This window comes from Thalia democratica, chromosome 1 (genome assembly GCF_965202585.1).
Source record: "Thalia democratica chromosome 1, ktThaDemo2.hap1.1, whole genome shotgun sequence".
Classification (NCBI taxonomy): Eukaryota; Metazoa; Chordata; class Thaliacea; order Salpida; family Salpidae; genus Thalia; species Thalia democratica.
This window is the reverse complement of record NC_139165.1, coordinates 61,903,193-61,915,602: the sequence shown is the minus strand read 5'-3', so window position 1 is coordinate 61,915,602 and position 12,410 is coordinate 61,903,193. Positions and strand designations below refer to the sequence as shown.

The 12,410-nt window shown below is 23.1% G+C and overlaps 1 protein-coding gene across 6 annotated transcripts; it reads right to left on the bottom strand.

Moving 5' to 3' along the window:
• Positions 1-236: 236 nt before the first annotated feature.
• LOC145829438 (uncharacterized) lies at positions 237-11,753 on the bottom strand. 6 transcript variants are annotated; one of them, XM_082937226.1, is made up of 10 exons: positions 11,675-11,753; positions 10,705-10,901; positions 8,130-8,250; positions 7,798-7,845; positions 6,253-6,454; positions 5,562-5,638; positions 4,160-4,376; positions 3,622-3,729; positions 3,047-3,208; positions 237-1,405 (listed from the first exon to the last, which is right to left on the bottom strand). In XM_082937226.1, exons 1-10 carry the CDS (start codon positions 11,736-11,738, stop codon positions 1,012-1,014), a joined length of 1,590 nt encoding a protein of 529 aa, XP_082793352.1. In that variant the 5' UTR covers positions 11,739-11,753; the 3' UTR covers positions 237-1,011. The 6 variants fall into 6 exon arrangements, with proteins under 6 accessions (XP_082793352.1, XP_082793361.1, XP_082793386.1 ...); XM_082937235.1 differs by having other exon boundaries at positions 3,047-3,205; XM_082937260.1 differs by having other exon boundaries at positions 3,622-3,720.
• Positions 11,754-12,410: the final 657 nt, after the last annotated feature.

Genomic DNA, 12,410 nt, shown 5'->3' with positions numbered 1-12,410 from the left:
ATTCTACTGGTATGAAAAAGTTTTTATGTCTAGAAAATATATTAGCTGGAATTTTAGCTAATCAACGAGCTAAAAAAGGTTTAAATTAAACTTAAGTGGACTTTAATTTCTATTATTGACTACTCTAAAAGTTAATACATTTTTTAATATAACTTCTATTTTGTCAGTCTCTATACCTTTGTGTAGAAATTTCAACCAATCTTTATATAATATAAATAATATTAAAATATGAACAGTATTGCTTAAAATTTATTAAAGACGAAACTTAATTTCAAAAATTTGACAACAGCAATAAACAAAAGTAAAATACGGTTATTTATTTGATTAAAACAATAAAACAGAAAGTTAAACCAAAAACATGTATCTTACAACACAAACTTCATAAATTTAATAAGTAAATTTGTGTTGCCAAAAAATATATAGTGAGCCGCAGAATGGAACTGTTTATACACTAAAAGGAAAATAAAATTACTATGCTAGCTAAATAACGATATACTCATCATTTGAATGTATCAAAGTCATTTTTTATCAAAAATTTCTGACCTAACTTATGAAAAAAAAAGTATATATATACAATAACAATAATATATTTTGTTTTAGTTTATAGCTAGTTTTAAGCGTTTTGGAAACTTTTTTTCATATATTTTTTCTTATCTAATTGATGTAAATTCTGTGTACAAATTTATTGATTCACGAATTTGTTTGTTAAACAATGTTTCAAACAACTTAATTATAATACTAATGATGTTTTAATATATAAAAAATAGCTAAGAATAAAAACAAACATTTATGGAGGCATTAAGGCTTAGCTTAAGTTTACAAACTAAATTGTGTTTATTCATTATAAATTTAAATACTTAAACTCTGGTTTATTATTTTTTTATATAGTGTTGTCATTCAATTATTTTTATACTTAGTGTTGGCTTTTGACAGAATTAAAATGTTTAAAAATTTTATTTTTATTACGGCTTACGAAATCATCTTCGTCCAAGTATTAAATACTCTAATTATTTAGTTAACTGAATATATAAATCGTTTCGCTTCAATTGGTCCGTGTTGACCTGCCAAGCGTTGCTGGGCAATCAAGCTTAACGGTTGAGCAATTATATCATTTAGAGTGTCAAGTTCATCTTTTTGTAAATAAAGTATTGAACTTCCATCAGTTTCTTGTGAAAAATTAGATAAAGCGTCTTCTTCCACTTGCTTTGTTACTGGTATAAGATCAGAAGAATCTACAAATTCTTTTGATGATAAAGGAAGAATTATCGACGGTGTGAAATCGTGTCTGTAGTTTGGTTTTTCAATCCGTGGCAATTCAAATGTTTTATTTATAGGTGTAGTAACGTAGTTTTGACTAAATGAAGTAAATCTTTTGTTCTGTAAAACATTTTGTTGGGATCGTTCTCTGTAAATAAGAATTATATTACAATTAAACAATGTTTTATAAACACAAAACTACTAGTTTAAATAAAAAAACTTAAACACCAAGTAGAATGGTGTATCAATAGTTTTACAGAAAGTATTAAAACATAAAGAAATACTTTTAAAATATAAACAAATTGTACAGTAATCTTCCTTTATTGTACTAACATATGTTTCTGTGTGTTAACAAATCAACACACTTCAACTGGGTTCTGTAAAAAAATAATTACTGTAATGAAAGAATAGAAGCATAGAATAAAGTGGGTGTATACATGTTTTTCATCACCCACTGTATACACCCACTTTATTATATGCTTCTTTTCTTTCATTACAATATTTTTTTTTACAGAACCCAGTTGAAGTGTGTTGATTCGTTAACATACAGAAACATATGTTGGTACAATAAAGGAAGATTACAGTACAATTTATTTTTATTTATATTCCAGTGATGTTATTTCACTAGGTTCTTTTATTAGCAAACGATTAAACCTATATTTTGAACAGTTATTTTTAAAATAACTTTTATTTGTATTATACCCGAATAATATTTTTTCCTCATTTTCTAACCTCATGTGGAAGAAATAAATCATTCATAGACTTTAAAAAAACTCTTGATACATTTTTAGGGTTTTAAGGCATTTTTATACATGTTTATCTTAACTTAGCTAGCAGTTGCTTTTTAATGTTTTTTAAAATCAAAATTAGTTTTTGAGATAAGGGTAAATAAAGTAGAAAAGTTCAAAAGGATAACTTGGAAAACTGTGGAAGATCCACCAAAAAGGCAAAATAAAGACTATTTCATTAAAAATATATCTTCTACAGTTTTTAAGCAATTTTTCTTAAACTTTTTGGGGTTAATTTAAGTATTATGATTAACAGTCCGATTGTAAATTTTTTTAAGTATTTTTGTTTTAAATATAGTTTGTCTTAAAATATTAATTTTTTTTCATCTTTAGGTCATAAAATTTTAATTGTTTATTTTTGTCTTTAAACATTTTTTTCCTCTTGAAAACTTGAGGTCATTATCTCAATAAATGAAGGAAAATAAAATGTTTTAGTGAAATTTTAAATTTCCAAGTAATTTGTAATAAAAAAATTGATGTGTATACCATACGTTTATATCAGAAACTTTTATTAAATGACTGTTTTTTTTAAATTTATCAAAATTTTTGCATTTCAGTAAAAACTTCTTAAATTTTATACTTTAATCTTACATATAAATGCCAACGTTAATTTTCGCTCTTAATGCCACATCCCCCTCAATGGCCTTAATTTAAAGAATTATACTTTATATTCTACAATTTTAGGAAGTACATTATACTACATGACAATAAGAAAGCTAGACATTAATGTGTCAATCGGGTGTAATTCAGAAAATCTTTTTTTTATAAATGTATATCAAAACACAAAACTATACATTTTTTAGAAGAACTACGATGTTTTTAAAAACAAAATTGAGTTTTAGTGAAGTATTAATTTTTAAACACTTTGTTTTTTATTAAAACTCTAAATTTTTTAAATATTTCACCGTCAAAATTTATTGTATAAAAGTCTAATGCTTTAACTATTTAGAATGGCAAATAAAGTAATAGTTTTAATAATTATGCTGTACCCTGCAAGTTACCTGTATCTTCCTATTTTAGATTTTCTTCCACCTGTTTGTAAACTATTTTTTCTACATCTACTATGGCGTGAATATCTTTCAAGAGTCGGACGTCTTTTAAAATTTTCGTTAGTTGTTTCGTAATCCGAACTTTCGATATAAGAAAAACTCGATTGACCTCTACTATAACAATATAATAAAATATAAAAAACAGAACAGTTCTAAAATATAATAAAAAATAATAAAAAAGATAATAAAAAATAAAAATATAAAAAAAAGAATACTTAAAGCATAAAACTTGAATTATTTTTAAAAAACTTCAAGAATAAAATAGTAAAATCAGAACTAAATTGAATAATTATTATAACTGCAGACTTTTATAATCTTTTTTGAGAAATATTCTTAAGGATACTTAGGTTTATTTATAGTTTAAAAACTTTAATTTGAAAATTTTGTGTTTTATAAGTACACCGTAAAACCTAATAGCAAGTTTTCATAGCTTGGCCTTCTACTAAACAATTTGTTTTTTAGTTCTAAAAAATGAATTATCAAAAGTTTTACTAGGAAGATAAACTATACACATGAAAAGTATTAACCGCTTGTTTAAGTCATGGAAACGGGATAAATTTTGTATGTAAGGATCGTGATAATTGTGTTTTTGTGATTTTTTTCTAGTCTTCATTGTAGATTTACATCTGTAAATACTGGTTATGTATAAAACATTGTAATTATTAACATTCTACACATTAATTACTTAACCTTGTTTTAAACTGTTATTGATAAAAATTTAAAACATTTAAATCTGTATTTTTATTGTGTATTAATACACCTTTTTAAGTTTATAATGCAAAAATTTAAACGAAAGCTTTTAGTAACATAAAAAGAAAATTGCTACAAAAACGTGTATACTTTTTATTCTTAAATTAGCTTAGTTGTTACTTTTTAACTTTAGGCACTATTTATATATATAATAATTAAAACCTACAACTGTTTTAGACTATTATAAAAGCTTATATATTGTTTTAATACTTTTATTTAGTTTAAAAAGAAACATGTTAATAAAAGTTAGTAGTAGAACTACAATAATAAAATAGTTTTATTATTAGAATAGGTAGTTTTTTTATTTAAAGTTACCTTTTAGCCGGCCTATAAGAGTCGTACTCTGTGCAATTTGTGTCATCAGCTAAATCATTACTTTTGTAAACAGGCTTTATGAATTCATGAGAATAAAGTTCAGATTCTTCATAACTGTCTTGTAATTTTTCTACTACTTCTTTTTTATTAAAACCATCGCTTTGATTTTTTGGTACTGTTTCGTACTTTATATTTTGATTTGGTTCGCTTCTAAAATCTTAATAAAAAATAAGTTATTAAAATTACTTTAAAAATAATTTGTCTTAAAGTTTTTTGTAAATACTTAAGATTTCTTAGTAAAAAAAGTATAAATAAAACTAAAGTGTAAATAGAAATTAGTTTTAATGAACTTTCTTTCTTTAAATACTTGCCAAACTTAAAACAACGTTACTTTATAACATTAATTAATTATATGTACATCATTAATTCAACATATGCACTTTCTATTCCAAGTGTTGTTAAAAATGTTAAAATGAACGCTGAAATTACACAAACATACTTTTTTCTAATCGAACTGCTAAAATTTGTACTGTAGTAAAAAAAAATAAAGTTTACTAATATATCTTGCTGTATTATAAAAGTTTTTGACGTACTACCACTTATAAAATAATGCTATAATTATCTCAATAACAATTATTGTAGTTAGAAGTTAGGAGTTATGTAATTCTTTATAAATACAACTTAAAGTTTTTGACTGTCTATATAGAATTTTTCAATTTAACGTAATTTAAACTGGTTTATTTCATCGTAATTACTTCACTTACTCGAATTTGTGCTTTGTAGTTTTAGTCTTTTTTTACTGTTATACTTATAAGATTCATAAGTAATTTATATAAATTTATGATACAATGTTACAAAAATTTTATTTTAGAAAAAATAAATCAAAAATTTTTTTTTTTCATTTTACAAAGCTAACTTTTAAACATTTTGTAGTTTTTTCTAAAATAGTCTTTAAGTATGAGTATATTATGTATAATTATGCAAAACAAGTGATTAATAAATTTTATTAAAACTATTCGAACCCTTTTATTAACTTTTCATGTTAATATATATCTTAATAGATTGTTTTAACAAATGTTCTTCCTATAGTAGTTTAAAAATTCTTATTTAATATAAAATTTTAGTAAAAGTTAAAGCAGATACTTTAAAAAATTCAAAGTTCTGGATAAATTAACGTCCATTTTTGAATTAAAACAAGAGTTAAAAATTATATGTACAAATATGGTTTTAAAAATTAAGAAAAAAAAAACTTATGTTTATAAACCGTATAATTTAGATCAGTTAACATTTTATTTAAAGCTTTGCTTCATAAAAAAAAAACTAGTTTGTTAATTAGATTTGTAATTTTAGCTAAACTGTAAAAAATTTAATTTTTGTAAAGATTAGACTTCTTAATACTTACCACTACCTGTAATAGAACTGTTCTTGTCAATATAAACAGCATTCATTTTCGTTGAACTTTTCTTAACTTTAGGAGATCTTTGAAAAAATAATTGAAATAATATTTATGGACATTTAACCATTAGTTATATAAACCTTTAGTTTTTACACAAACTAAAGGTTTATCGTCAGGTATCATAACTTTAATTAAATAAGTATAATTGAAAGATTTACATGTTTTTAAATTTACTTCTTTATAATTAGTTTGTTTAAAAACTAAAGGTTTATCGTCAGGTATCATAACTTTAATTAAATAAGTACAATTGAAAGATTTAGATATTTTTAAATTTACTTGTTTTTTAACAATTGATATAAACATTTCTTTCTTAACAAAAAGAGTTTTAATTACTTTTTGAGTTATCAACCGAACAATTTTATCAAACAAGTAAGTTTTTGATATACTTTTTTTATAGAAAATAACTTTAAAATAAGTAGTCAACTTTTATGAATGAGATTGAATAAATTAAAAGAAATAACTAAAGTTTAGAAAAAATATTTTGATGGGTAAAACCTTTTTTTTTTCTTTTAAAACTATGCTTGGATCAAAAAATAGAACATTATAGGTGTCAAAGTTTCTTTAGGTTTATCGAACTTTTATAACAGGTTATTAACAATCCAAAGCTAAACCATTAAAATGTAGTTGTTAAACTAACTTTGAACCTTTCTTCGATTTTTTACTTTGGTTAGGTTTAACTTTTCTGCTAAGGTACCACTTAATAAAAATAATAAGCAGGATCAACACTAAAATACAAACAATAGCACCAATCAAAGCACCCCCAGAATCTCCGACATTTTCTTCAATATTAGATGGAGTTGTACGTTCTTGCAATTCAAACTCATCTTTTCCTTCGCCAACTAAACAATTATTACTAATTTTTTACTACAGTGTTATTTTGGGCTACTTTATCATTATAAATTAATCAATCAAATTGTAACACAAAAACTTGTATAAATTTGTAGCTATAAGACTGTATTTATTCATATTTTAAACATAATAATAGTTATAGGTCTTTTTTCTAAGAGTTTTTACCCTATTTTCTAAATACTTTTGGTCGAAATTTTTTTAGTCATAATTGCAGTAAGAATATTTTAGTTTTAAGTGTCTCAAATCTTCCCTTGGTTGTGTGTTGTTCTTCGTGATTTTTTTGTCTTTATCAAAATCGTTTTAAATAAAAAAGTTATTTTTTATTTAACAAAAAATCTACAAATTTATTAGTATTCGTTATATTGCCTAAAGTACTTTCAAATTCTTCTTCAGTAGGCAATTAGAACTGATTAATTCAAAATTTTCTTACATATAAAAGTTAAAAAAAAAAATAATAACGTAACTATAAATCAAGTTTTAAGGTAAACTTTGTTTTAAAAGCCTGTCTTTTAAAAGTTTTTCAAATAGTAAATCTTATTAGTATCTCTAGTTTAAACTCGCAAAAACTAAATGAAAAAAAATAAATAAAATAAAATAAATATATATGAATTAAAATAAAATCAAAGGACTAAATGAAATTAAATTGTCAAGTTGTTTAACAATTTAATTTCATTTAGTCCTTTGATTTGATTTTATTTCATATATTTTTTTTTAATTTTTTATTTTATTTCATTTAGTTTTTGCGAGTTTAAACTAGAGTTACTAGTCATAATTGAACAGTATTTAATTTAAGTAAAAAAAAAGAGTTCAACTAAACTTTTTATAAAGAAATATTTCAAAAAGGCATGCTTTAAGCTAGCGGTTCTTAACCCTTTTTTATGTGTTACCCCGTTTTGGAAAGAACTACCAAATTTACCCCCAATATAATATAAAAAATGTTCAATTTTGAGGAAAAAAACTTGATATTTTGAACTTTAATCTTATTAAATTTGAAAAGTTGTAAAACTCAAAGGGTTTATTTAAGTGAATACTAACAGTTAAATGCTAACTTTTGAATTAAAAAGACAAGTAATAAAAACTAAATTACACTACTTGTAATAAATAAAATTTACCCTATAAAACAAGGGAATTTACCCCAGGTTAAGAATCGCTTTTACTTAACAACTCAACTACATATAATGTGGCAAAGTAATCAAAATAAAAAGGAGTTTTACTTTTACATAAAAAGTCTTTTTTAATTTAATTTAAGATTTTGAAGAAATTAAAATAACATGAGTAAAAAACGTGCTTAAACAAGTTTACTTTTTTTAGTTCAAAAATTTTAAAAGCTCACTTCTTAAAGGTCTAACTTTAGGGGGAATGGTCGGTGGTGGTTTTCCTTCTGAAAAATGTGTAACACTAAGCATAAAAAATATCAGAACATACTTACTAAAAAAATTAAAAACAATCTTTACAAACAATTTAAAAACTTATTCAAAGTAAAACACTAAGAATTTTTTTTTATAATACAAAAACTTTAGTAGTTGGTATCCATTACAATTAAAAAAAAAACAGAAAAAACTGAAGAAAAAAACTTATAATATTGTCTAAAGGAAAAAGATACTTTGTAAATAGACTTTCATTTTATGAGCTATATTTGGTATCACATACAAATTTAAAACTTACTCTTTTGACAAATAAAGGGGTATGCAGAATTACAACTCAAACCCGAAAATTTCGTAGGTCCTCTGCCCCTCATCAGAGGGCAGCTCATCGGTCCTCGTTTTTTAGTTAGTCTATCTGCATTCTATGGTTTTTAAGTGAGTAGGGTAAAGTAAATATATGCTACAGATGGGTTTGTGGCAAATATGCACTAAGGAACACTTTTGCACGAAGGCATGTTTACATAGGTTGAAAAAAAAAATTAGTTATTTATTTTAATTAATTTTAATTTTTTATAATTTTTATTTTTATAATCACTCTTACCCTAACCCTTACCCTCGGTCGGTAACTATTCTTTCTTCTTCTTTTTTGTTTTTTTATTAATTTATTAAAAAAAAATTTTTTTTCTGTTTTTTTTTATATTATTAAGTATTATTTATTTTTATTTATTTTTACTTTCACTTTCACCCTTAACCCTTACCCGTGGTCGGTAACTTATTATTATTCTTTTTTTGTTTTTATACTATTTTATATATATTTTTTTTTTTTGCATAGTTTTTTTTTACTCTCATGCAAAAGTGACCCTTCGTGCAAAAGCATCTTCGTACAAAAATGTTTTTGTTCCAGAAAATCCTTTCTAGCAAAAGTTTCCTCGTGAAAAAGTGTCCCTTCGTGCAAAAATGTCTTTGTGCATATCTGACTCGTTCCCGCCACAGATAGTCTGATCGCTTTGTTTAATTTATTTTAGTCCTTAAATAGTTTTAAATAAATTTAAATTCGACTAAAACCTTTTTAACTGTTATATAAAAATTAATTCATGTTTAGTATTTTTTAAAAACAAACTGAACATTTTTGACAGTAAGTGTAAAATATGTAATAAAAATATTTGAACAAAATAAAAAGTATAATTTCTAGCTTAAGTTACTGGTTATAAGATTAACCGAAATGTTTATGTCTACATTCTATAAATCTATTTTTTCTAGTACAAAAAGTAGACCTACTTCTATCATTATTATAAAATATAATTTGTACTTTTCTAAAAATTTAGACAGTGAAAATTAATCGAAGTGGTTTGTTAAATGTTATTAACCTTTTAAAAGCCTTTAATCATATCGTATGATGAAAAAAAAGTTATATTAAAAACACTATGATTTATGAAATTGATTTTATAACTTAATACATAACAACAACTACATTGGTTTTAAGATAAAAACCTGAGTTAACGGTTAGAAATTATGTTAAAAATATAGAATAATAATTGTTAAACATTTTTCTAAGAACTTTTTTTTTAATTGTTGAATTACAGTGTTGTTTTTTAGATAAACTTGATAAGACTATTTATAACTTAGTTTGTTTTAAGTCTTAAGAATCATGATTGATTTTAAACATTGTACTACTCTTCTGTAGTATGATTATTTAATATTTTACTTAAAAGGTCTGTAAACATATTAAAATTTTTTGATTTTCGTATGTTTTTAATGTAATTTGGTACTGTAAATATATATGTTATTTATTGATATGTATTGTAAACTAATTTTTACATTACACATTTTTGCTTTAAATTTGTATTTATAGTTATTAAATACAATTATATACATGACTAATTGAAATACGTATATTTGTAAAGACTAAGTAGAAAGATGTTAATAAATTAACAAAGAGAAACGTAATTTTTTTTTAATTAAAATCTTTAAAATTTGTAAAACATTATTTACTTTAACTTAAAAAAAAACAAGTTATTTTTTTTAGTTTTTTTAAATAATATTTATAAAGGATATGGTCTACCTAAAAATCAGTTTCTAAATTTTTTTTTTATAAAGTTTTAATTGTAAATTTTGACATTAAAAAACTTAAGTACTTCTTGTCGTTTTGAAAATCTTTAGAATATTATTAGTCATTTTTTCTTTTGAAGTTTAGCATAAAGTATGCTTACGCGTTAGTAGACAGTACTCTTTAGTAAAAATATTAAAACTATCAGAAATTTGTGACAAAAAACCATAAAACTTAAGTAACATTAAAAAAAAATTAAGTTGTTATAAGTTAATATTTTAAGTATGTAGTAGAAAAAGACGTATGTCTACAACATTTTTTTGAATTAAATTAATTGAAAAAGAATTTGCTGATCTTATTTACTACTTGATATTTTTTTTAGTAATTTACTATAGCCTACTTTGAATTTTAGTATTATTTGAGAGACTGTTGCGTTGATAACTTATATTTTTAAGATGCAGTTGTATTATAAATTTTATTTCTTTTTTTTTAACAAGTTTCAACAACAGTTTTTTATCTAACAAAGTATTTTTTTACTTTAATATACTGCGAGCCATGTTTTTCCTAAATAATACTCTATGACTTTGTTTGTTTATGTTGTTTTTAACACTAGCAGAACATTTTTTTTTGTTCATAGTAAACTATCTAAAACTAAAAGCATTTAACTAATAAAAATTTAAAAACTGGTTCTTGTACTTAACAAAGTAATACACTTTAAGAATTGAACCTAGGCAAAGTTTAAAAATATTAGTTACATTTCATTAGCATATATTGTATATTAGTTTTGTTTTATAAGATTTTATAGTATAACAATCTACTTAGAACTAACGTAATAACTACCAATCCAATGATCCGTTCCTCCCTGTACCTGAAGTTGTTTAAAAATCCAGTTATTGTTTTTAGGATCAACTTCTGCTAGTGTAGCTCCACTCTGTTTACACAAAGAAGAGCTTTCTTCATGACTAGAATGTTGTCCAAAATAATAACAATCATTTTTAAATTTTTTGTAGTCTGTCGGACAGGCTGCTGAAAAAAATTGTTTAAACAAAACTTTAAGTATTTTTTTTTGGTTAAAAGTAAAGTACTCGGTTCAAAAACTTTATGTCAAGTTATAGAAATAATTAATTAAACTAAAACAAATATGCTTAACAAAAAATTTCATGTCTATGTAACTCCTAAAAAATATGTAAAGTTCTTACTAAACCATACTGTTACCAATCTTATTTAACAAACACTGTTATAGTTACAAAAACTAAAATACTATTAATAATCTAAACTTAGCTTTATTTTTTATTAATTTAATTTTTCTCTTTATAGAACAAAAGCAAGCATTATGAAATTTTCAAAACACAAAAACTTATTTTTTGATCAATCAGTTTTTAGATTTAGTAATGTAAAGTATTCCTGATTATAAATATAAAAAAGCAAATATTCTAAAAATAAATTATAATTCTTACATCGTTTCTTCATTTTGTGTATACAAAAGCTTAAAACATCATGATTGCTTTAATAGAATACGTTAGTTTTATAAGAAATAAATAAAACAAAAATTACTATTGGTAACATAAAACTAATTAAGTAACGTTTAAACTTAAAGTTTGTGTTTTTTAAGTAGAGTGTAATGTAAATAAACTTCTAACTCGTTTTGCTTACTATAACATTAATAATAAACTGAACCTAAAAAATGTGTGTTGTTATAAACTTAGTTTTAACCGTGAACAAAATTACTATCCTAAACACTTAATAATTATTTTATTAGCCACATAAAAATTTAATAACCAAAAATAGAAAAAAGAAACCTTTTTTCGGTTCATTTTCTGGAAGAACTTCCTCTTCTGAGTTATAAAAATCTTCATAAAACATAAAGTTCAGATTTGTTGCAGCAGAAAATAAAACAATAAAAAATGTTGAAAAACGTTAAACATTAGTTAATTGCCTTAGGCTTTAAAAACTAACTTGTTTTTAAATACAGTTTCTGGTATGATGCTTAAAAACTTGCTTAATTTTATTTCAAACTACTTAGCTAAAGAAATATTATATTTTTTATTTTTAAGGAACTTTCAAATATTTTAATATAGAAAAGTCTACTAAAGACCAAAAAAAAAGCTTAGATATTTTGTTCTTAAGTAAAAGTGTATTAGATTTATCAATTTAAAATTTCACCATTTAATTAAATTTAAAATGAAAATGTATAAAGTTTGCTTAAATTTATTTTTTATTTAAAATTTAAATTTTTACGAAGTAATTAACTGTGGCTGAAATGATAAAATTTAGTCCATAAACAAGAATAAAGTAGTGCGTACATTTGATAAGTTGAAAGTCTTACTTAGCGGTCAGCCTGAGCTGAAAAAAAAAGCTGAATCAGCAAGTTTTAAAGCTCCATTTTTATTCCCTTATCCCTAACCTACCTATGCAAACATATTAAATATTAATTAAGCAATACAGTTTAAAGAATTAAAATAAAAAACAACACTAAAAAAGATTTTTTGCTGACTCAGCTTTTTTTAGCTTTTTTTTTCAGTTAAGACTGAAATC

Bases quoted from the DNA above. Each gene is read 5' to 3' on its own strand.
- LOC145829438 (XM_082937226.1), bottom strand. From the start codon at position 11,738: ATGTTTTATGAAGATTTTTATAACTCAGAAGAGGAAGTTCTTCCAGAA. The intron at 6,455-7,797 runs GTGAGCTTTTAA...ATAATTGTTTAG, and splicing joins TAAAGTTAGACCTTTAAGAA to TTGGCGAAGGAAAAGATGAG. The intron at 3,209-3,621 runs GTTAATACTTTT...ATATTGTTATAG, and splicing joins TTCCATGACTTAAACAAGCG to TAGAGGTCAATCGAGTTTTT.